Source organism: Schistocerca cancellata, chromosome 1 (assembly GCF_023864275.1).
Source record: "Schistocerca cancellata isolate TAMUIC-IGC-003103 chromosome 1, iqSchCanc2.1, whole genome shotgun sequence".
NCBI lineage: Eukaryota > Metazoa > Arthropoda > Insecta > Orthoptera > Acrididae > Schistocerca > Schistocerca cancellata.
The window spans coordinates 443,134,558-443,161,452 of record NC_064626.1 but is presented as its reverse complement, the minus strand read 5'-3'; the positions used below and the strand labels follow the sequence as shown (position 1 = coordinate 443,161,452).

General features: G+C 42.8%; 1 protein-coding gene across 1 annotated transcript in view; it reads right to left on the bottom strand.

The window, feature by feature from the left end:
• LOC126181874 (zinc finger CCCH domain-containing protein 18-like) overlaps window positions 1-26,895 on the bottom strand; it is a 98,996-nt gene that overhangs the window by 48,469 nt on the left and 23,632 nt on the right. The window contains exon 2 of the mRNA XM_049924809.1: window positions 24,001-24,252. Within this exon, the coding sequence (XP_049780766.1) occupies window positions 24,001-24,252 (252 nt within the window). The remainder of the gene's footprint in view (window positions 1-24,000; window positions 24,253-26,895) is intronic.

The window sequence follows — 26,895 nt, the reverse complement described above, 5'->3', positions numbered from 1 at the left end:
TCAATATGCAGTTAAGTGCCCATGAACATAAAGAACACAAATGCCATGAATATAAGTATGAAGCAAGAAATCGAATGTAAATGGTACGTCTATAGATTGGTTAATAAACATACAATTATTGGGACGAATAGTGCTTATTAGTTTAAATTGTGTCAACACATGAAGATAGTTGCAAATAATATGTCATCTGCATCTTAATACGCTTACAGTGCTGTCATCAGCGTTTGACAGGCAATGCCTTTTAGTTGCAAACTATTCAAATGTAAACTCAGTTCTAAGCTATGGAATTATTTTCTGGGGATCGAACGCACAGAATATTGACAAAGTTTTAAAACTACAACAAATGGCCGTAAGAACAATAAATAAAAATATTAGTCGATCTTCTTGTAATGACTTAGTCTGAACACTGGGAATATTATCTACACCACGTGAGTACCATTACCAATCAGATGTGCACATGCAAAACAATGATAGTTAGTCCACGAACAGTTCTGACCATGACCACAAAACATGATCTAGGCCTGACGTAAACTTAGCAAGAAAGACTAAGCGTAAAACTCAAAACAGTATTTTCTATCAAGAATTAAATATATACAATTAATTCACAAAGATGTTAACAGAACTAACTTCTGAGCTCAACGTTTCACTCATTACAGAAGCATGCTGACTCAATTTTTCAAGCCACTAAAAACTAAGCTGCGATATGCAAAATGGAAACCGGACGTCGTCACTATGCATCCGACGTCAGCTGATAGTATTCGTGGTGCCACGTTATGAAATAATGTGTGTAAGTGTGTGTACTGTTCAACTGGCTCTGAGCGCTATGGGTCTTAACATCTGAGGTCATCAGTCCCCTAGAACGTAGGACTACTTACACCTAACCAACCCAAGAACATCGCACACATCCATGCCCGAGGCAGGATTCGAATTTGCGACCGTAGCAGCCGCGTGATTCCGGACTGAAGCGCCTAGAACCGCTCGGCCACCGCGGCCTGCGCTTGTGTGTACTGTGTGCAGTGACTGGAAGTGAGAAATGAATGAAGAGTGTAGCTATATAGCCTTTTACATTGTTAAATAACTTCTTAGTGAAAGAGTATTGTATATTAGGAATAAACCGAATGACGTAGCGCTGTTTTAAAGAGACAGTTTTTGTCTTCAGAAGGAGGGAGGCTCCAATATCCATCCGGTGATCCTGATGCAGGTTTTCCATAGTTTCCCTATTTTACTTCAAGCAAATGCTGGGATGCTTCCTGTAATAGGGAATGTAAACGCCTGTAAATATAAATTATGTTATTTGGTTGGCGCGTAGGGTTTTTGTTTTGCCTGTTGGTGTCCCGGTGTCTACAGATTTATTTATCGATTGTCATTTTTCATTTATAGTTCGCTGTTGCTGTTTCAGTTTGCATATTGTCTTCTTGATATTTGGAGATAGTGAATGGGCTTGTGGACGCTAGAGAATGGAGTGCCAAGTGAAGAAATCGGAACACTCCCGACAAATTCTTCTGTTTGACATCAGTGGAAGGGTAACAGCAGCGGACGCAGCTAAAAACATTGGCGCCGTGTACGAGGATAATGCTGCTAGACAGAGCACTGCAAGAAAATGGTTTTTCTTTTTAAGCATGATCGGTCTGACATTTGTGGCTCTCCAGGTTTAGGAAGACTTTCGAAGTTTGATGAAGGTCGTTAACAGGCATTCATCCCCAAGGACCCATTTCAATGTATTCGAGAACCGCTAAATGTGATAAACGGTGCTCATTCCACGATCGTGCGAAATTTTCCTGCAGTGGGGAACGTTCAAAAATCGGGTGTACAGGTACCACATGCTTTACGCCAAAATCACAAAAATCAGCTGGTGGCTATATGTGCATCTCTGCTTTCTTGTCATTAATTGGCTCGTGAACAACACCGACCATACCTATTCCTTATCGTTACCAACGTAAGGAAAATAAAGAAATGGCTGAGCATGAACAAAGTAGCAACTCCTTGTACAATGGCCTGCGCACATCCAAAAAAAGATAATGTTTTGCATCTGGTGAAACAGTGACGGTGTGGTGTGTTACGAATTGCTTCCCCGAAGTGTAACCATCACTGTTGACATTTATTGACAACAACTCAGACGTCTAGCAGATTGTCCAAGAACAACGTCGAGGAAGTCTGCGTGAAGTGATGCTATTCCACGGTAACTTCCGCCGCTTTCTAATACACTGGCAAAAACGCTACACAGGAGCTAGGTTGGGAAGTCATTCCGCACCCACTTTATTCACCCGATCTTGAGTCTCAGATTTCGTCTTTTTCGCTATCTATCGAACACCTTCAAGGAACTTCCTTTCCGGATGAAAAGGCGCTCTGAACATGGCTCGAAGACTTGCTCGCCTCAAAACCACACGATTTCTACAGTTGCGGAATCGAAAAGTTACACCAGTGTTGGCAGACTGTTGTAAGTAGTGAGACTAAAGTCTCTGTTACGTGTATCTATTCTGTTTATTAAGCTTGTGTAAAAATGTCATTAACTTATGTAGCAGCATAATATTTTTGTTAATCGTAAACTGCAATACACTAACGTATGAAAAATCCTAGTAAAAATGATCCACGGATGAATAAAATTATTACTACTGCAACCACATTCCTATCCAAATTAAGTTCGGCTGAGACTGGTAATGACAATACAAGTTTCTATGCACTTTTATTTGGGCTGCAACCTGTATTAATGTTGGACTGGCTCATGGCATGAATAATTGCTCCAGAATGAGGCTGCGATCCCGTAACTAGTCGTAACAAAGGTAAGGTATATAGTCTGATGCCTTCGAAGGACGTCGGCAAAGTGCTTCATGTTGTGTGCAAACGCACACTGAGCGAATCGATTGTTTTCCAAGTGTCTCGTGGCTGGCGCGTTCAATCAGCCAGTGTGTTATTTGTTTGTGCCGCTTATCGTAATATATCTCGATCATTTCAGGGACTTTGACCTGTGGGAGGCAATGAGTGGGCGAGCTGCTAAAATTCGATTGTGTCAGAACGCTCTGAAACCGTAAGCATCAAATCTTCTGGACCCACCATTCACATGATATAGTCGCTCTGGCGGACATAAGTGGTTGTTGCAGTGCGTCAGTGCGCTGCTTGGTTTCTCGAGGAGAAATTCCTGCCTGCTGTAAGCTTTATCCGCTGTTCGCGCTCTACTTGCGTTTCCAGTATTTGAAGTTTTTTTGAGTTATGCTTGTTCAAAATAGCTTCTCGTGTTGCGTGTTTGTTCGATTTTCATTAGGGTTTCAAAATTCTTCAGTGATAAGTTTGAATCAAAGTGCACACAATGTGGGCAGTATCTATTTATAATTATTCCATTCGGTAATATGAATGGTTCGAAACATCTCTCTGTCTCTCTCCCTCTTAAAACGCAAGTGAAATACTTTGTAACTTTAGTTTTTGGTCGTATTATGTAATTTTCAAGCTTGCACAACGCTTGTACTGATGAAATCCATTTGTTCATGTTTAATTACCATCTCTGTAGGATTGTTTGGAACATCTGATAGTATCACATTTTGCTTACACATAGTTATCGTGTTAATTGATTTACTTTGTCCATACGCACATACACGTAGCCCTGTCACTTACCGTTGATATTAACTGGCCTCAAGGAATTTTGTAGCATTGTTTGTTTCGAGAGAAAGGCGCCTACTGAACTTTGCAAGTATATTTCTTAGTATTTTTCAGTGATGAGATAAGACGACGTGATGCAGATTCTGACAAGCAACTTGAAGCAGTGGTTGTTTAATTTCAGTTCCGCCATAATAGCTCAATGCTTATTAGTTTTCCAATTTATAAGCATAACAAATAGCTAAGACATTTGCCCTGCACGGGGTGAGTCTATACGACAAAGTTCATTAGACGCTTAGAGATTTTTTATGATGTGGTGTATTCAATTTATTCTCTGTTTCACAAGGAGGCCCCGTTGAGTTTTCTGTGGTTCTACAGCATCAATAAAGATTTTCTTCGAGCCATATTATGTTGCCAGGGATCAAAATATATATGTATGTAAAGCTTGGACGAATAAATTTGAGTAACGCTTATGAAAGTTCCAAAGTCTCGTAAGTGCTATTGAGCAGCTATTACTTTACTAAATAATAGATAAATTGTCAAGCTACACAGAAAAGCACAACATGGAACTATATCCACCTTTTTCTTGTATGTCGCCTAACCAGAAAAGTTGAATGACAACTTTAGGATCAAGCTGTAGATGTCAAGTCTCCATCTAACAGAATTTTATTTACTCTTAAGTTTCACAAAAGTTAGTGAAAGGTTACCGAAGAAACAAGATTGGTCGAGTTACGGATTAGACACAAAAAATGTGTCGTTAACACTAGGGGATGTACGAAGTGAAAGGAAGAATCCATCGAGAATGAAGCACAAAACTATCCTTACCTGTGCAGCTCACAGGTAGAAGACTATCGAAACAAAATACAAATTCGAATTAAATCAGCAACAAAAATTGCATAACAGAAGCATATGAGATGCGAGACTCAGTTTACGGATTGTGCTACTGCAGACAGCAAAAACTTACATCTCTCGCGACTCATCCACCACTGGACCCTGAATGCCGAAAAAATTTAACTTCCAACCCCACAGAAATCCAGCGTGGAGGGGACGACTCCCTACTATTGCCAATGTGACGGACGAGATATTTAAGAAAAATTGGGGAAAGGACAGCAAACTTACCATATTTTGCGTACGAGATCCATATTTTACCATCATGAAGTTGACACTGAGCAAGTGTTATTTTAATTGGTCGGCCCGTGCTTACCATATGGTCAGTGACACGATGTAATCTCATCGGATTTACCAAATTTTTAGAGTGAAATAGAACAAACGCCTCCACACTAGCCGAGCAGCACTGCGGTGTCTGTGCCTTTGAAGTTATATAAGAAAATAAAAAATGTCGTCCTCATATTACCTCCGGCGATCGGAAGGACGGTGCAGCAATCACTGTCCAGCACGCGGACCGGCGCCGGCGGTGTTCACACATTTTCAGCAGAGCGAGCCACTATCTTGCCTCCATGCAATTTGCTGAAAGCCCATGGGAGGCATGCTTGACCTGATAAGGTTCACAGACTGCCGTCTGCCGACAAAGGAGGCTCGAGATTGTACCAGGCTCACCTGCACCACTACGACCTTTCCGAGAACATTTTTTCCATTGCCCACATATGTGACTCCAAAAAAAGGACAAAAATGAGTTGATATCACGTAACGATGAGTAACATAACGTCACACTTAGTTTTAAAGTACGGTCTTAAGAATTTTACGAGACATGGTAGGCTTTCAACTTACGTCCCAGGATCATTCGCCGACGTTTATTTAAAAATGTTCCTGACGTTTCGCTAACATTATTGCCTGACAATGTCAAATGTTCACCCTCCATTGTCCATTCTTGAATACTATACCAACTTGTCGTGCTAATATCTGAGAGCTTTTACCCGCTGATTACTGGTGTGATCCTTCTCTTGATAAATGCAACAGTCATTCACCATAACATGATAACCCAGGATCCATTTCCCTTGAAACTTTCTTCTTTAGTGTTGAAACTGTTGTCATATTTGTGAATTTCTATGGCTACCCTGAACACAAAGGGGTGTAGCGCTCCTCCTCAGTGAGAATCTTCGTGTCCGTGAAATTTATTACGTGTTCGGCCTCATGCATCACGTGATACGCCACTAATAAACTAGCAGATCAAACGACATCATGCTCAATACTGTGATTGTGTCTTTGTTTACCGAAGTGTCAAGCAATAACTTTCACATATCGGTTGAGTTTTGATGCAGGGCATCACCAATTACTCCAAGCATGTCTTACCTCGAGCTAAGTTACACGGAATGGCGATTTCTACGAACATGGTCGCCACGGGGAGCCCACTTATCCAAATAGCTGCCCATTTCTTCAAGGAGCATTTCGAAAGATAGGCGCTTGTCTTTGGCATCTTGTAAGCCTGAAGTGTGGTACAGGTACGTCGACAGCACATTCGTTGTGTGGAGCTACGGCGAGGAACAGCTTCATGAGTTGCTTAAGAGAGCCGGTCTCCACGCCAGCATAAAATGTGTTGGTTACAAGAAGTGATGAGAACCTGTGCCACATCGTGTCTCGACAACTGACACACGCGAACAAATTGTTGCATGAACTGTCAAATGGTCACATGAGGAGAGGATTGATTAATATGCTCGTCACATGCATAAGGCAGATATGTGACCCGAGTCACCTGCCGTGAGTGCGACAGCCAGAATGCGTTCTGAATCGCCGTGGGAACGCTAACAGCTGCGTGTCACGAAACGTAATGCTCCACAAAGTAACAGTAAAAGAATTGGAGACAGAATAGCGGGTTAGGCCTTTCTTTCATACATCCCCAGGCTGACAGACACAGTCTGTCACATAATGAGCAAATACGGCGTAAAGACTGTTTTTCAACAGACCAAGATCAACGAGTGCCGGAGACGGACATTCGTAACGTTGCGAATATACCGCTCGCCGAGACATTACGAGAACGACTGGACGATTGATGTATAGCAGAACACAGAACGCAAGAGGTACTGCAGATTGTGACAGGTGGAGAAATAGGCCGTTGTGGAGCCCGCGCAATATGAAACCGAGCAAATGATGAAATTCACAGACACGTACGTTCTCGATATGGAGAAAAGCTCCTGCACCCGGTTATTCAGCAAAGGCATAGAAATTCTCAACCATGACAACAGTTTCAACGAAAAAGAGTAAAGCCTCAAAGTAATGGGGCCCTAGATTCAGCACTGCAGACAACTACCGTTGCAGGAGGAGGAAAGTAGCTGTAATTTGGAGGGAGAAGCCGTCAGACGTCGCCACGAAAGGTTTAAGAGGACATCTAAAAGCTAGTTACTACTGTTCTAGGCCAAGTAACCTTCATTGAATGTTGCACTACTCTTGGAAATGACACAGATGCATGAGAGTATTTCTCAACATAGTCTCGAAGTCTCTGTAGAAAACGGTCAGAGCGTTCTGCCATTCATTCAATCCCTGGACGATAGAAATCCGCTATTTGGACACTAGAGGATCGCTGTGTGACCATTGAGACGTTGAAAGTTTCAAAACCTGTGGTTTTCGCGAGTCGGTTATTCGACTAAACGTACATTGTCATCTGTGACCGATGTCGAAGGACTTAGTTCACGATCACCGAAGTCTGTGCGGCGTTGTTCAAATCATCTTTCCACTACGGCTAGACGCGACATACCGCCAGAATTTCACTGTGAATCTGTGCACAATTTAGGCGTTCTGCACCAATAATACCGCTGTCCTGCGTACTTTAACTATGGAGGAAATTTCCAGTTGTCGGGCTATTCCACTCCCACAGTGTGATGCACATGTTAAGTGCCACAGCAGAACCTTGTCTGAGCAAATCTTGTTGCTATAGTGGTACGGCATTCTTGATGTGAAATAACCTCTTCATTCTGCCACAAGTACGTATCTAACACTACGTACCTAGTCTTCATGAGATTGCGGTCTGAATGTGGGCATTACTTCTATAATGTACCAAGTAAATACTGCTGTTTTAAAAAATCAGTTGTATAATCCACCGTTGTCGGATTCGTCGATTTCTCCGTTGGTGTACCAAACCATACGTCATAATTGATGGCAGAACGTTTATGATCTGTCAACCCGACTAATAACAATAACCTTTTTCTTTAAAAGTCTCTTAGAGGATCGCCTGTTTCTTTATGGATACTTACAGTTTAATTTTAAATATTCTTCACTTATCATAGAAACATGGGCCTACAACGTTACGGAATTTCGTACGTTTGTACTTTTGGTTTACGGTCCATGTGATTTGTCTTCACTAGAGATCATAAATACTTTCACGTAGTTAAATTGTCTAGCCTGTGAAGCGTAATATCCACCTTTTAAAATTAAATGCAAACTGGCTTTAAATTTCATCACTAACTTCACTAAAGCATTTAGAACGATCTAAATAAAGACTATCTCAGTACCGGTTATCACTTTAAACTGATCTGCTATCATCAATCAGATCAATAAAGATCTTGTTAGCACTTGCGTAAATTTTCATCAACGAAATAAAACTTTATCTTTAGCGTCTGTAACAATCTTGTCTTTAATAATGTAATTTCTGAAATCGGTATTTCTCTTCTCTGCATCACCTCTTCAAATATTCTCCTCTCAAAATTATCAAGAAAGATTAGTCAGTTCTTTATACAGGATGACGCAAACGTACAAACGTACGAAATTCCGTAACGTTGTAGGCCCATGTTTCTATGATAAGTGAAGAATCAAAGAATTTTTAACATCAGCAACTGCGATAAATTAATGTGTCAAAAATCCGCTCGGGTGCGAAGTATTACTGGTCTTTACTCGGGTTTCAGCTAGAGTAATCTAGAGTTTATTTTGTGCTTCTGAAGAAGGTTAGATTACTCTAGCTGAAATAATAAAGCGTGATATATTCTTGTTATCATATTTATGTTATAGCAGACCTGAAATTTCATGCAGAATTTCTTAAAGTGCTTTCCTTCCGCAGCGATAAGTGTTTAGAACCTTGAACTTAATTCCATGGTGACTCTATGAAGAATAACATCTTCTACTACACGAATCCGTCTTGAATTGGAATGTTGCAAGAAAATCCTTGAAGATGGTGTCTTTTAGATAACGCTATAAGAAATAGTCACACGGTTTGAGGTCGTGACCATATGGGTGACATTTCAAACCCATGTCCAATGAATGCTAGGGCGACTACAGTTGAATCGATGTAGGTTCATCTCTGACACATGGAGTGAGCTGGGCGTGATAGCTTCCGCGCACATGCCTTAACCAGTAACGCAGCGTGATTTTGTGAAATACTCCATGGCAACTTCAGTCTCAATGGCAACGCTTCAGTGCTGTCAGAGCTCTGTAGACGGCTATTGATTTCTCTTGCCGCCGTTGCTGGTTCGCAGTTGAAAGCTGGTAACAGCGCTGTGAACAATCAAGGATCTTATTTCGCTCTATTGACAATTTGCCGACGATCTGATGCACTAGATGATCAAAAGTATCAGGATACTCGGCTGAAAAAGACCTACAAGTTCGTGGCGCCCTCCATCGGTAATGTTGGAATTCAATATAGTGTTGGAGCACCCTTACTCTTGATGACAGCTTCCACTCTCGCAGGCATAAGTAATCAGGTGCGGGAAGGTATTTTTGGGAATGGCAGCCCATTCTTCACGGAGTGCTGCACTAAGGAGAGGTATCGATGTCGGTCGGTGAGGCATGGCACGAAGTCTGCTATCCAAAACATCCCAAAGGTGTTCTATAGGATTCAAATCAGGTCTCTATGCAGGCCAGTCCATTACAGTTATGTTATACTCGTGTAACCATTGCGCCACAGGCCACGTATAATGAACAGGTTCTCGATCGTGTTGAAAGATGCAATCGTCTTCCCCGAATTGTTCAACAGTGGGAAGCAAGAAGGTGCTTAAAACTTCAGTGTAGGCCTGTGCTGCGATAGTGCCACGCAAAACAACAAGGGCTGTAAGCCCCATCCATGAGAAACACGACCACAGCATAACACCACCGCCTCCGAATTTTACTGTTAGCATTACACACGCTGGCAGATGACGTTCATCGGGCATTCACCATACCCACACCCTGCCATCCGTTCACCATGTTGTGTACCGTGATTCGTCACTCGACACAAAGTTTTTCCACTGTTCAATTGTCCATTGTTTACGCTCCTTACATCAAGCGAGGCGTCGTTGCCATTTACTGGCGTGATGTGTGGCTTATGAGTAGCCGCTCGAATATGAAATCCAAGTTATCTCACCTCTCTCCTAAATGTCCTAGTACTTGCAGTGGATCCTGATGCGCCGGCCAGAGTGGCCGAGCGGTTAAAGGCGCTACAGTTTGGAACCGCACGACCGCTACGGTCGCAGGTTCGAATCCTGCCTCGGGCATGGATGTGTGTGATGTCCTTAGGTTAGTTAGGTTTAAGTAGTTCTAAGTTCTAGGGGACTTATGACCACAGCAGTTGAGTCCCATAGTGCTCAGAGCCATTTGAACCATTTTGATCCTGATGCAGTTTAGAATTCCTGTGTGATGGTATGGATAGATGTCTGCCTATAACACATTATGACCCTCTTGAACTCTCGGCCGTCTCTGTCAGTCAACAGACGAGGTCGACGTGTACGCGTTTGTGCTGTACGTGTCCCTTCATGTTTCCACTTCACTATCACATCGGAAACAATGTATTAGGGATATTTAGGAGTGTGCACAGATGTATGACATAAGTGACACCCATCACCTGACGACGTTCGAAGTCCGTGAGTTCCGCGGAGTGCCCCATTCTGCTCTCTCACGATGTCTAATGACTACTGAGGTCGCTGACATGGAGTACCTGGCAGTAGGTGGCAGCACAATGCACATAATTGGAAAAACGTATGTTTTTGGGGGTGTCCGGATACTTTTGATCAGAAAGCGTATGTGAATGTCGCCGGGAGAGAAAGGAAGACGTCCGCAGTATGGTATGGATGTACCCCATCCTCTATGAACCAGTAGACCCATGTCATTCGACGGAATAGTGCAAACGGAAAAAATTCATGATCCAGGACTTGTCTGTATTTTTCTTCTGTGACAGGTTCCTCAATAAATATGGGCCGATAAATGCAATGTGCACAGACTGAGCACTAAACAGTGGCTTTTGATGGGTGAAATGGAACAGTAGCCTGATCGAGTAGGTTCAAAGTGCCGCTGTTCCCAATTAGTGCTTCCATTCTGAAACGAGAATTGAGACAACAGTGCTTGAGCTATACAATTTCCAGAGCTAGAATACAACAGTATCACAAGGAGAATCACTGAGGCATACGATTAAGCCACAGTAGACAAACAGTTTCTAACACGTATTTTGCGCCACCCTGTATTAATGCCAATATTTCACAAAAGTATTTAAACAGTTGACATATAACGTGGTACCAGATAATAACTTTGAATGTATTGGATAGATAGTGGCTATTACAAAATCAGATAACGACTCTAGTCATTTCCAGAGCCAAAGATCGATTGAAAATTTTATAATACACATTATATTTTTTACTAAATTACGCTATATACGGTAGACAAACGTCGATGATACAATATTAATTTTCTTTGTTACATGATGACTAGTTTCGAGCCTGCTTTCTTTAACGAATCATTCAATAAGCTATGCAACAACCTGCATTACGAAGCCACATGAATGTTTATTCTAACTGCACAAATCTTGCAAAACAGTGAATTTAAATGAAGAACATATTCGGTGGCGCTAAGTCATCTCTCGGATGTAAAGACTGCCGTCACTGCCAATTTTTTGCTCCACCACTCACGGAACAAAATAAAACAAAACCTCTTGTAGTTACATGGGAACGGTACAAATTACAATAAGATGAAACATGAATCCGATGTACCACATATCGTTGCTGCTGAAAGGACCAGTAATGACACGGCTGAATATTTCGAATCACTAGTTTTTGCAATGGTCTTAGCAGGGGACGAGATGTTTAAATTACTTTTTGACGTTCCCTCCATACAAATCGGGCCTCCCAAGTCCGGCCATCCCAATTTAGGTTTTCCGTGATTTCGCTAAATCGCTCCAGGCAAATGCCGGGATGGTTCCTTTGAAAGGGCACAACCGACTTCCTTCCCCAACCTTCCGTAATCCGATGAGACCAATGACCTCACTGTTTGGTCTCTTCCCTCAAACAACCCAATCCAGCCCCAAATCGGGCCGCGGGTTCGACTCCATTCTGCCACCGGGAACAGAGGGTGACCCTTTGACATCGCCAACCATTCGTGCTAGTAAAACTTCAGTAAAACCGCTAAACTAACTTTGGACGAAGATCCCGAGACAGAAGTCAACACGCAGTACATCAACAAGCGATCGGGTAAACCTCAACATTTTTGCAAAGGAAAGGAAATTAATAAACAAAAACAGCCGTGGAAGTCTGTTTCAGAAACAAATGATTTCGACTGCGCAAGGCAATAGGTTCTTCCATTATGCAGCAGTCGTCCGCTTCTCTGCAGCTCCAGCGAACAGCGGAGGGAGGTGCGCAGCATCGAGGAGGAGTAATGCGAGGGCAAAGTGCGGGGCCGCTGCTCGCGTGTTAAGCACGCATAATCGCCTGAGGGGCCACCTACCGGCTGAGCGCCTCCCTCTCTCTATTATCCCCCGGCTAAGCCCGAGAGCAACTTGCACCCACACTTCGCAAAAGAACCTCGGCCTGAAGTGCGAAGCGAAAGTGAAGCGTTAGAAGTTCTCTACGTCGCGGATCCCCGTGTTGCAGGTTGAGAAGGTCGAGCTTTAAGTGATTTTCTCAGTTATCCGCACGGTAGCGAACTATGTGAAATTAAAGCGGATTTCGGCGGGTCGGAGATTCCTCCGACGCTGCTCGGAGGAGCATTGACGTCGGAGAATTGATAATTGTCCGCAACGTTGGGGAAAGACGTTCCTCCTCTGAGAGGTTCTGGCGCTTTTCTAAAGGAAAATTTAATCTCGAAGGTGCTTAGTTGTATGCGAAACAGCAATTTACGCTATAAATATGCAAATAATGCTGCGAAATATTCTTTAGTCCACGAAACGTTTCATATTTTGGGTCTGAAAAATGCTGCACAAAATTTAATGAAACAACTATGGTTACGTAGTTTTCCTATGTTTTGCTGGTGAAAGAGGTGGCAAAAAAGTCTCTCTTTTGTTTTTCTAACAATTTATTACACCCTTTTAAGAGTGATACGCATGTACCTTATTGTTTCTTAAGTTTGTATTTTGCCTTCATATAAGATAATTTATTTTTATTCAGCATTGCGTCTTGTGAAAATGTGGCAATAAAGAAATGCGCCCGTTATATGATTATTGCACAAGATTCTGTACTAGGGTCACATCATTTCCTGATATGTCTCAATCACTTGTATTTAACTGTTTCACATAACTCCAAAGTAATTATTTTTAAATTCTGAAACATAATTATAACAGACTCGGGTCATAAATATAATATTATGGTAGCTCATCTTCTAGAGCGAAGCAACTTTTGGCTTACAGATTACAATGCTGCTTTCATTTGCTATGAACATCGATGATTCCACAAAATTCATTCAGTTCTGCTTTTACTGACCGAGAACACTTCGATATGGTGAAAACTATCGCCTCCTGCGTCAACTGCAGGATTGTAAAATTTGTTGAAGATGTCGCAGTGTGTCAAATCACCCGGGACTTCAGTGTCAAATAACTACAATCGACGAACAATGATGAACTCGTATTCCGTAAATACTTTGCTGATGTGGCGTTCAGAACTCAAAGGCCCACTCGTGTGCCTCACTTGCTCAAGGCACGGTATAGGGTTCACAGATTAACATGGGCGCATTAATACCGTCATTCGACGTTAGTAGTATGGAGTAATGTCACCTGGTCTGAACTCTCGCAGAACACGTTGGAACAGGGCGTACAAATGAGACAATACCTTCTACCCATCAACAGGGTTTCGTTCAGGGACGTGATGATGATGTCTCTTTGTGGTGCATATGTGAATTAGAATTCTGATAAGCCAGGCATCATTTCTCGTGAGTTTTCGACTGTTGCGTGATGAGGAAATGCGTTTAAATTTTTCTGGTGCCCAAGACACTTCAGGCAATTTTTCGCTTTCACGTTCACTGACGACCCCAGCTCACAAACAAACTGTCACATTCTCCGACTGAGGGGCAGATCAGTCTGCCACCACAACCTTTCTTCGTTTGTTTTTTTTTTTTATTTTGATCTACGATGGCTTCGCCAACTCGTAGACAGACTACATGTGCAAAGCAGCTTATCCCAGAAAAAGGCCCGGGCTCTACAGAAACTTCTCCACGCTGAGGTCAGTCCGCACTAGGTGTTCCAGTCCTGTTTCTTACCATCGAAAGATAAAGGAGTCTTATGTCCGATCATGTACGTTCTTCTGTCCACTAACATCAGCCTAAGGACGGATTTTACCCTTAGAAAGGCATTTTACCATCTTAAGTTCCGCCAGAGCATTTCAGAATAGTTCAAGGTAAACTCCAAGTACACATTGTGTCCAAAAGTATCCGAACACCTGGCTGAAAATAACCTACAAGCTCGTGGTGCCCTCCACCGGTAACGCTGGAATTCCATATGGTCTTGGCCCACCCATACCCTTGATGACAGGTTCCACTCCCGCAGGCATACGTTCAATCAGGTGCCGGAAGGTTTCTTGGCGAATGACAGTCCATTCTTCACGAAGGTCAGGACGTTATTGTCGTGTAGCCACTTCGCCACAGGCCTTGCATTATGAACAGGTGCTCGAGTGTGTTGAAAGATGCAATCGCCTTCCCCGAATTGCTCTTCGACAGTGAGAACCAAGAATGTGCTTAAGACATCAATGTAGGCCTGTGTTGTGATAGTGCCACGCAAAACAAAAGGGGTGCAAGCCCCTTCCATGAAAATCACGACCACACCATAACACCATAGCCTCCGAATTTTTTTTGTTGGCACTACACACGGTGGCAGATGACGTTCACCGGGCATTCGCCATACCTACACCCTGCCATCGGATCGCCACATCCTGTACCGTGATTCGTCACTCCACACAACGTTTTTCCACTGTTCACTCGTCCAATGTTCACGATCCTTAGACCGAACGAGGCGTCGTTTGGCATTTACCGTCGTGGCGTGTAGCTTATGAGCAGCCGCTCGACCAAGAAATCCAAGCTATCTCACCTCCCGCCTAGCTGTCCTAATACTTGCAGTGGGTCCTGATGCAGTTTGGAATTCCTGTGTGACGGTCAGGATAGGTGTCTGCCTATTACACATTACGACCCTCTTCGACTGTCGGCGGTCTCTGTCAGTCAACAGACGACGTCGGCCTGTACGCTTTTCTGCTGTACGTGTCCGTTCACGTTTCCACTGCACTATCACACAGGAAACAGTCGACCAAAGGATGTTTAGAAGTGTGGAAATCTCGCGTACAGACGTATGACGCAAGTGACACCCAATCACCTGACCACGTTCGAAGTCCGTGAGTTCCGCAGAGCCGCCCATTCTGCTCTCTCACGATGACTCAGACCAGAATCGAATAATGGGTATAACCACGCTTTTAACTGAGATCAATATTATTAGGCTTATTCTCATATAGGAGAGAGGTGATCGATAATATAGGAAATAATTAATAGCATTGAGAAATTTTTTATTACATTCATCGATATATAATCTCTCATCAGAATATCACCCGCAGCAAAGTAGCGCTTCAGGGAAATCAAGGAAGGTTCAGTGCAGCTACTTTTGTTTCTAACTGCTAACGTATAAACCACGCGCGGATATTGTTCGTTCTCTTCTTGTTTTCTGCGCTCTGAATAGGTCTACGTAGATGCGGCGTGCGATATAGCCGGCATTTTCGTGTGATGTTCTACAGAAGGGATCAGGGCACTTCTATTAAATTGCAAGAAAAGTGACTATTTATACGGGACAGACTTACGTTGAAACTTTTACTGAGGTCTAGGTAGATTCCTGCGGTAAACTTACGGACTACGAATATCTGACGAAGTGTGTGCGAGAGAGACATGAAGGGACGTTAAATTGATTATAAGAACGGAATTGGAGAGTTAGCTTTGTGACAGTAAAAGCGTATGAAGTTTGAATTACTATATCAAAGTATAGTAATAGAACATAGTCCTTGCTCTTATACCTTTTAGTGACGAACTATAAGAATCACTACCATTTTCTTTACCGTAATTGCTGAGAGTAACTGTAGGATCAAACCTCCTTTTCTCTATCATTCACAATTACTTAATTATTATTAAATGTTGCAAATAAACAACTGAAGTGATTTCCACAATAGCGTGTGTATTAGTCAACGGTAATCATAGGAAAGCTGCAAAATGTAATTCTGAATGACTGGAGGTTCGATTATGAAATATTACGAAGAATAAATTGTTACTTAAAAGCTATTTAACATTTCATTTCCAATCTGACAGATATAATACAAAATCACGAACAGTGCTGATGAGTGGTAACGTCGGAAGTAGGAAGTTTAAATAATAACTAACATACAAAGACGTTATTAACTACCTTGTCTTCGGTAACAGAGCAACAAATGAAGGGTGAACGACTGTGCAATATTATTATGAAAAGCCAAAATTTATTCGCCGTTACAGTTAAGGCGTTTGTCGCTACTCCTTCTGATGTGTAGATATAACGAAAAGTCAGGCCTATACAGTAGAGAACAACATCAATATCTTATGTCAGAGATGTCGACGACAGCAGATCGACAGAGGGCGGTTACATGTGGCACCTGATCTTCGAGAGCGAAGCAAATTTTGCCTTATAGATTACAAAGTTGTTTTCGTTTGCAATAAAATTCAATGGTTCCAGAAACTTCATTCCATTCTGCTTTCACTGACCGCGAATACTTCGATTTGGTGAAGAAGACAGCCTCCAGGGCCAACTGATACCGCTTCAGACAATTATAGATTGTATAAGTTGTTAGAGATGCCCCGGTGTGTCAAATCACTCGCTGTAACAGTGCCAGATAACAAGAATCAATGAACTCGTACTCCCTAAAGACTTTTTTGGTGTGGCGTTCAGAACTGAACGTCCCACACGTATACCTCACTTGCTCACGGCATGTTATAGGGTTCACAGATTAACACGAGTGCAATAATACCGTCATTCGACGTTAGTAGTATGGCGGTATGACACCTGGTCTTAAGTGTCACAGAACACGTTGGAACAAGCTGACACCAGGGCAGGAGTTCGTAAATAACCACATGAAACGATACCTTCCACTTATCAGCGGGATTCCGTTCAGTAAGGAATCGTTTCTCATGAGCTTTTGATTGTTGTGTGGAGAGGAAATGTGTTTAAATTTCTCTGACGCCTAAGACACTTTCAAGTTTATTGACTGACCCAACTTACAATCAAAATGGCACATTCAAACCTGACCTAGATCTCCGACTAAAGAGCAGATCAGTCTGCCATCACAATATATTTTCATTCTTTTTTGTTCTCATCTACGATGGCTTCGCCAACTCGCTGACAGACTACCTGCGAAAATCCGCTTATCCCAGCAAAAGGCCCGAGCTCTACATAAACGTCTCCATTGAGGTGTCAGTCCACACTAGGTGTTCCAGTCCTGCTTCTACTATCGAAAGATAAGGGAGTCTCCTGTCCTATCATGATCATTCTTCGGTCCACTCACATCAGGCTACGGACGACACTTGCCCTTAAAAAGGCATTTCACCATCCTCAGCTCTACCAGTGTGTGTCAGAACTGTTCGAGGTAAACTCTAAGTACGTGAGGTGCTCGTGGGGCGTTTTAGATCACTAGTTATCAACCCTGCTGAGCACATTTGATACGCGAGCGACAAATGCGAGCCTAGAATCCACGACGTTAGCTGTAAGCTATGAGCTGTGAGCTGTGAGCTGTGGGACAGTGTTCGAGAACTGACGTATAATGATGACTCCTCAGTGCTGTAGATGTAACTTACTGCAGCAGATGCAAGAACTTTCCGCACATTGTACCCTTAAAGGAATACCTTTTAAATTCTTCACATAATTAGACGTGATACGTTTGTAAGACATGTATATTTCCATTGTCTATTGTCAAACCACAATTAATGAAAGATTTTTATATTTTATTAATACGATTAAGTAAGAGTAATTAATATTTGTCATGTTGGAAATAATCGCGGTAGCAGACAATGTCTGCACCAAAGTATTGCTGGCAGGAGAGACCGCACATTGATATAATTTTAGAAAGGGCGGGAGAGACCGCGTATAGATCCATTTTAAGAAAAGAGCGGGAAAGACCGCGCATTGATACATTTTGTGATGGTAGCAGGGATTGTCTGCACCCGAAAGCATTGTTGGCGGGAGAGACCACACATTCGCGATCGTAGGAAGTCAGTAGTAAACGAGAAGTGAAGCGAGTCGGTAGCAGGTCTGAAGCGAGAGGTTGAGAAGAGCGGTGTGCCTGCCAGCCACCAGCTATGATTTACAAGAGATTATAGACGGATATACAGAGACATCAGCTAACTGTTATCATAAGAGGAACTAATATTATTGAATTATTTTTTTGAGAAACGCAAGACTACTGAAGGTATGTTCGCACAATGCTAATTTTTAGATTATTGTAAAAAGTAAGTCCCATTTGAAATTTTGTAAAATCATTTCATTCAGAATATAATTAATTTTTGCGAGCAATATTGCTTTACTGATTATAATCCGCCCCAAAAAACCATCAACGTAAAACTTTGCTAAATTTTATTGTTGTCAAGAAAAAGTTTAACTATGAATTTAGTAAATTCAGTCAAATTAACTAAAGAATAACGTCAGCTTTGCTATTAAAGAATAACTTCAGCTTTGGTAATAAACACAGCCACTTATTATGACAGCCCACCAGCAGCTAATACAGTATAGTAAAACAGAGTAAGTATATTCATGTTGCAGTTCGATGTAGCAGTCAGTTGGCGATCCAGTAACAGTGAAAAAGGTAAGGAACAGTTTTGGGTTATTGCAGGTAACGACTGAGGGCCACGACGACAACACATTCTATGTCTCGTCGAAATAATCAGAAAATCACTTTTAATAAGCAGCATTTAAATTTGTATGCGAAGATTGAGAAAGAGAATTAATTTCAAAGGGAAGATTTCATTTGTTATTTTTAAGCAAGAGATAGAAATCCTAAGTGAAGGTTTCATAGGTTATTGTAGAAGAGAAGGTTGCGTAGCAAAAGAGATACAGAGGAGACGGGAAGGTTTCACGTTTATTTTCCCAACAGTGGCCTAAGTTCGGCTAGTACTCCGTTTTACGAAATGAAATTATTTTCGTGAAAATTAAGATAAAATTATAGTCCTGGTTGCAAAGGTTTTTATTTTCAAATTTCAATGAAGGGTTTCGCTAAGGGTAGGCAAATTCAGGCCAATCGTGTCATTGAAATTTGGAAATAAAAAAGCTCCGTAACCAAAACGGTATTTCTATCTCAAATCTTCCACTGTATCAGCCGCAACTATGAAAGGGAACAAATTAGCAGTGTTTTATATCGTTCTCCTTGATTTAATGTACCATACTAAAACCAGATCATAACCCGTTCTGCCGCGAAAGGTATTGTCATTTTGTTATTTAGGGGTAGAATTAACTGCTTGAACGCCAACTAAATAGCGGCTTTTGGGGATAATTGCGTTTCCCTCGATAAATACAACAGTCCTACAATGAAAAATAATTAGGGCCAAAAGCGGATTAACGTATTTAGACCGAGGTGGAGAGTAAACTGTATACGCATCATTACCGCCCAGAAGATCATTGATGAACTTAGTATATATCTACGTAAGCGGTCACACCGCAGCGAATTTTGCGGTATTTAGAAACTGCCAGGCAAATTACGATTGTGAACGTGAGACCTTTGCCTTTTGCAGAGGTGTCCGGTACCGGCTCAGCTTGCTGGGCTCGACTCACAGCTTCGCTTCCACCAGGGCACTCTCTTTCGTTCACAGAAGTTTTTAGCCACAGCCGAGGAGTGATATAACCTAATAGATAGGTGGCTTCATTCAGTTGACGGTAAGAGTGTGATATTACAGTAGTCGAGTTCGTTTGCTGAAAATCTCAGATCACCTACCTCCCAACATTCTCCTACATTACCACATATCAAAGGCTTCGATTGTATTCCTTTGCAGTTTTCCGACAATCTGTGATTCACTTCCATACAGTGCTATGTCCCAGCTATAAGAACGAAGAAAGTTTTGCCTTTATATTAAGGCTTGTGTCTGATACTAGTTGACTCTTTATGGCCAGGAATCCTCTCGTCGCCAGTGCTGGTCTGCTTTTTATGTCCTCCTTGCTTCGTACGTGATGTGTTACTTCGCTTCTAAGACTGCAGAAATCAGCTACTTAGTGGTCAAAATATTTTTGTTAAGGTTATCGCTAACATCATTTCCGCTGTTACTCATTACCAATTTCTTTCTTGGATTTGCCTTGAATCCATATTATGTACTAATTAGTCTGTTCACTCCACTCAATGGATTCTTTTTCACTCTCGAACAGATTCTCTTTCACTTTTACTGCTGACAGCAATGTCATCACCAATTTTTCATTGATATACTTCCACACTGAGTTTTAATTCCGCTTCTGGTCCTTCCTTTTATTTTCTCGTTGGTTCTTGGATTTATGGATTAAACAGTATGTGCTGAAGAGTAGATCGCTATGGTTCACCCCTTGTAATCCGAGTACTTCGTTCTTGATCTGCCGTTCTTATTGTATATTCTTGACTCTTGTACAAGTTTTTCATCTTAGGCCGTGAATTTATTTTCTATTTGTTCTTTGAGTTTTTTTCTTTGTTCCATTTTTCCATCTTTCCATATAGAGTACTCAAATTTTTCTAACAATTTCGAGTATTTTTCACTATTCTACATGGCCGAACGCTTTTTTCTAGGTCCACAGCTTCTATTAACGCATCTTGATATTTCTCACGTTTTTCTTATGTTAATGCCCCTGTATCTATGGCTTTACCCAATCTAGAGTTCAATTGATCGTCATGTGACCTATCCTTAATTTTGTTTTACATTCTTCTGCACATTATTTTTCTCGCCAGTTGGATGCGTGAGTTAACTGTGCGATAGTTCTTGCACATATTTTCCATTACCTTCCTCAGGTGTCTGTGGATGATTTCCTTTTTCTTTTATTTTTCTGTTTGATGACATATATCCAGTCTCATAGATACTAAACATAAGCCTAAATAAATAAATGTTTTTATTTGCCACTTCCCCCATTAAGTTTAGAAATATCATCGGAATGTCATCTATGCGTTCTGCCTTAACTCAGAAAGCTTTGTTAAATAGCGATATTATTGCATAAAATCTTTCGGTTTTCAAGGCGCGTCAATTCAAATAAAATTCTAGAGCTTTCTGTTGGTACTCCTGACGACGATAGCCATGGAAAGCTCAACAGTTTTATTTGAACCGACGCGGTGTAAAACCCGAGGAGATTTCATTCAGACACGCCGCCTCGAAAGACTCCGTGGACCCACCGACATTAATATTGGATCACATATGTCTTCCATATAGACTCCCAGCAGTGCTCCCTTTTCTTTTCTTTTTATGACGTGGCCCACCACGAACTGATATCTTGTGCCAACTTTTCAACCTCTGAGTGGCACTTACAACTTACATCCTCACAAATATTTTCTTCTATAGCCTCTGCTAGTACCAAAGAAGTAATTCCCTAATGTCTTAACAGATTAGGTGTCATTTATTTACGATTTCGAGGCCAACCTACTCATTGCTGACCTTATTAGTCCACTTAATATTCAACATTCTTCTGTAGTGCCACGTATCAAATGTTTCGACTCTCCTCCGATCCGTTTCTGCCACAGTCCATGGTTCACTACCATGAAACGCTGTTCTCCAAACGCACTTTCTCAGAAACTTCTTTCTCAAATTAATGCCTTTATTTGATGCCAGTAGACTGCTCTTGGCCAAGAATATTCTTTTTCCAGGGCTAGTCTGCTATTTATATTCCTCTTGCTCCACTCATCAGGGTTTATTTTGCTGGCTGAGTGGCACAACTGTCTAATTTCATCTGCTTCGTGATCCGCAAATCCGGTGTTAAGCTTTTCGCTATGTTCATTTCTGCTACTTCTTATTACTTTCGTCCTTCTTCGATTTACTCGCAATCCATATAATGTACTCATTAGCCTGTTCCTGTCATTCAACTGATCCTATAATTCTCCTTCAGTTTTGTAGCGAATGTTATCATTGATATATCCTTTACTCTGAATTCTAATCGCACTGGTGAACGTTCCTTTTATTAGCATCATTGCTTCTTCGATGTATAGATTGGATAGTAGGGCGAAGGACTACATCTCTGTCTTCCAACTTTTTTAATGAGATCATTTCGTTCTTTTTCTTCCACTCTTATTGTGCGATCATGGTTTTCCTTTCCCTGTGGCTTATCCCTGTTTATCTCAGAAATATTAATATTTTGCTTCATTTTACATGGCGATAAATCCTGTGAAGGTGTCTTGATTTCTCTGCAGTCTTGCTTCCATTATTAACTGCAACGTGACACTTACCTGTTGAACCGTGATTTATTTTAAAAGAAGATTCTTATGAATTTATTTTATTTACTAGCGATTCATCAAGAACATTAACACATAAATCACACTATGTAAGCATGGAAGTAGTTGCCAGGGAGTAACTGATGAAATCATAACCAAATTCCTTTTAACAAGTAGGAATTTTACTGACTTTAATAGTGCCTAAAAGCAATTTTAAAAAAACTGATTTAAAATTATAATCAGAAAGCAGTCTCTAAATATCAAAGTTACAATTTATTCAGAGACAGAAGGAAACAAGTTTTGACAGTATGAGCTTTCGGGCAGAGAACCTTGCCGCTCCCTTTTCACACGGCCATAGTTACGACCGCTCACAACAGCCTTTGAAAGACACTGGTGCAAATCTGCAACACACCAGATAACTTTAAACTAAGAGTTTTAACAATTTACACAAGCACACAAACTATGCACCCCCATAGGAGGAATGGAAATGGTACAAGACATTAACAATTAAAATATTAACCTTGCCACCGAAAGTGTAACTTGATTTTAACTTCTAAGAAAAGTGTTACGGTGAAAGGGTGGCAACTTTATATACTAAAATGATCATTTAAATAAAAACCCATGAAATTCAAACTTATATAAAATTCTACAAGGTTGGCCAAACAATAGTCAAGATGCTCTTCAGTACACAGACACCGCCTCCCAAGATCATAGGCAATAATATCAATGTTTCCAAAGATCAAAACAAATTTCAGGTATTAGGCCGTCACACTCCAAGCAATAAATTGGTTAACACACCAAATCCGACAAACATGGCAGAGGCAGCTACTAACTTACGGTAGATTGATAGGGAGATTACCGAACAACCCGAACCGCAGGTTGCTCTAACCCGCCCCTACTCCACAAGGGAAAAACGGACCACCCAATTTATAAACAAGATCCTTCCCATGGGTGGGCAGACGGAGAAGAGTGGGGGGACGACCCCAAAGCAGACGGCTGGTGACCTCACCAAGAAAACAAGTAGAATTTAACAAAAGTAAATCAAACAACATATCACCAATCACTTAACTTCTAATAAACTGCGATTTCTCGAGAAGACCTGGCGCAGCACCCTCAAATCGCTCCCAGCCGCTTCAACGGACGCAGGAAGGCGCGCCGATCTCCCGTCTCACGGCGTCGCAGCTCGCACCGGCCAGACTGATGTTGCGGGTTGACTCCTGTTGCTCTCGTGTCGACCGCGAAGTCACTAGCACTCGCTATACGCTGCGGCCCAGTGGACTCACGTGGCGGTCTCACATGCGCCGACGCTCAAGGCGGACAAGTCATTTTGTGTCTCTGTATGCGACCGACCAACCGATCGATCCAGCCGCCAATGACCATTACCTGAGCAAACTCGAGCAGACTGGCGGCCTAACGCACGGACTCAATGGCAGGAACTAAGCCCCGACCGGGCGACCACTCCCTGAGTTCTCTTACTGGTGGAGTGGAAAGACTCTAATTTCGCCGGCTTTAAAGGTTGATCCGAACGACAGACAGACACTAACTGCCTAACAAATGCGGACGAGAGACAGACTAGCAAGCTGGGGACGAGAGACTGACCCAGACTGACTGACTGGCGAACTCATAGCGCCCCTTAAATGCACGTGAAAAGGCTACCTTTCCCCTTTCCCAGCAGAGGGAGACACCAAAGCTGCGATTGACACAGCGGCGCCACCGCCAGAAACGGAGGGCGACTGCTTCACACTACGCGCTGCGGCGCGCTCTTCAAAACAGCATTTTTTTACCACGGCTCACCTATCTGACGCTTTTACCTTTTCTATAGTCAAATTGATGATTATCCACCAGATTCCCAAATTTATTTTCTATAATTCTGTATATTAATCGTGTTAGCAACTCGTAGGCATGAGTTGCTAAGTTGACTGTTCGATAGTTCTCGCGGTATTATTCCTACAACTTTAAAGCTGTGAACTGCTTCGCGTCCCAATGCAGAGGGTTCACAGGTGAGCGGGAGACGGCCGGAGGGCAGGCGTCCCACGCAGACGCGGCCCGGGGCGCTCGCAGCTGCTGCCATGTCGGCGTCAGTCACGGCGCCCACGGGCGCAGGTAGCAGCGTGTAGCGTGCCCGTGACGGGGTGGGGGCGGCGGGGGCGGCACCGTTATTGATGGACGGGCCGGCGCCGACGTCCGCCGCAGCTGATGCCGCCTATCCGCCCGCAGACTCCCCGTCCGCCTCTAGCAAACATCGTTCTCTTCCACCCGGCTCGAGTGACTTTACGCTTGCGTCAATTTCGCAAATTAAAACCTTTTCGGCTGAGAATTCTGGAAGAGAGCAGCAACTTGTGGGAGATTTACAGGAGCGTCCCAGTATGTTAAAAATGCTTCTAAATTATTCTGAAATACGATAAGCACACCGGACGCAAAATTTGGCGACTCACAAAAGATAGCTCATTAGTACCGCCTAATCACGCCTCCAGCCTTAACAACGTCTTACTTCGGCTAGGAACAGAGTGTACAAGTTTCCTTCTACTGTGGAATATTAGAACCCAAGATCGCTCGGTGTGAAGTAGTTCGTTTCATAGCCAGTTTCGACAATAACTAGCTGCGATTTTCAGATTCTCAGGTCTCCAAGAACTAGCTGTCATCTTCAAATTCTCGGATCTCCCAGAAATACACTACTGGCCATTAAAATTGCTACATCACGAAGATGACGTGCTACAGACGCGAAATTTAACCGACAGGAAGAAGATGCTGTGATATGCAAATGATTAGCTTTTCAGAGCATTCACACAAGGTTGGCAACGGTGGCGATACCTACAACGTGCTGACATGAGGAAAGTTTCCATACACCAACGGCAGTTGACCGGCGTTGCCTGGTGAAACGTTGCGATGCCTCGTGTGAGGAGGAGAAATGCGTACCATCACGTTTCCGACTTTGATAAAGGTCGGATTGTAGCCTATCGCGCTTGCGGGTTATCGTATCGCGACATTGCTGCTCGCGTTGGTCGAGATCCAATGACTGTTAGCAGAATACGGAATCGATGGGTTCAGGAAGGTAATACGGAACGCCGTGCTGGATCCCAACGGCCTCGTATCACTAGCAGTCGAAATGACAGGCATCTTATCCGCATGGCTGTAACGGATCGTGGAGCCACTTGTCGATCCCTGACTCAAGAGATGGGGACGTTTGCAAGACAACAACCATCTGCACAGGCTGCCGGACGACGTTTGCAGCAGCATGGACTATCAGCTCGGAGACCATGGCTGCGGTTACCCTTGACGCTGCATCACAGGCAGGAGCGCCTGCGATGGTAAACTCAGCGACGAACCTGGGTGCACGAATGGCAAAACGTCATTTTTTCGGATGAATCCAGGTTCTGTTTACAGCATCATGATGGTCGCATCCGTGTTTGGCGACATCGCGGTGAACGCACATTGGAAGCGTGTTTTCGTCGTCGACATACTGGCGTATCACCCGGCTTGATGGTATGGGGTGCCATTGGTTACACGTCTCGATCACCTCTTGTCCGCATTGACGGCACTTTGAACAGTGAACGTTACATTTCAAATGTGTTACGACCCGTAGCTCTACCCTTCATTCGATCCCTGCGAAACCCTACATTTCAGCAGGACAATGCACGACCGCATTTTGCCGGTCCTGTACGGGCCCTTCTTGATACAGAAAATGTTCGACTACTGCCCTGGCCAGCACATTGTCCAGATCTCTCATCAATTGAAAACGTCTTGTCAATGGTGGCCGAGCTACTGTCTCGTCACAATACGCCAATCACTACTCTTGATGAACTGTGGTATCGTTTTGAAGCTGCATGGGCTGCTGTACCTGTGCACGCCATCCAAGCTCTGTTTGAATCAATGCCCAGGCGTATCAAGGCCGTTATTACGGCCAGAGGTTGTTGTTCTGAGTACTGATTTCTCAGGATCTATGCACCCAAATTGCGTGTAAATGTAATCGCATGTCAGTTCTAGTATAACGTATCTGTCCAATGAATACCCGTTTGTCATCTGCATTTCTTCTTGGTGTAGCTATTTTAATGGCCAGTAGTGCGTAACTAAGCGCCAGTCTCGTCGACATAATGACAACATGCTCCAGTTACAATAACACATCTACAAGGTTGTTCGTCAAATGCATTGCTGGAAATGAAATTGGTACACTTGGAAAGACGATGTCGATTTTAATCCAATGACGGCATACGCCACCTGGGAAATAGTAGATGTATTGACAATGAATTCAACGTCGTCCGCCAACAAACAGCGCAGTAGCATAGCTACCAGAGCGCTATTTGTGCCTGCCCTCTAATAAGGAACGCTCACAACCAGAAGGTTCAATGTGGTGCAGACGTGTGCAGCAAGCAGGCAACCATACCACGGGGATGCACTCACACTTTCTATAGCCAAATAAGCGAGCTTGAAAGGGACCAAATTGTGGCCTTCCGAGGTGCGGGATAGTTCCTTCGGAGAAGTGCGAAAGAAATTGAACTTTCTGTGTGAGTAGTGCAGCGATGCTTGTATTAGTGGTCACGTGAACATTTTCACACGCATAGGCGTGGGTGTGGACTTGCACGCAGCACGAACGTCCACCACAATCGTCGTATTGTAATAACAGCAGTGGCAGATTATACAGATATCACAGTACAGGGAAGTTTCATCGCGAACTGTTACGAACCGGTTTTAACAGTGGGACTATGGGCAAACATACCTCTAGCCCATCTTTCACTCACGCCACAGCATCGACATGGACTGCTCTAGTGGTGCTGTCAGAAGATCGGTTGGGAAATGAAATGGCGGACATTAGTCTTCATCTATGAAGGCAGGTTCTGCCCGCACGCAA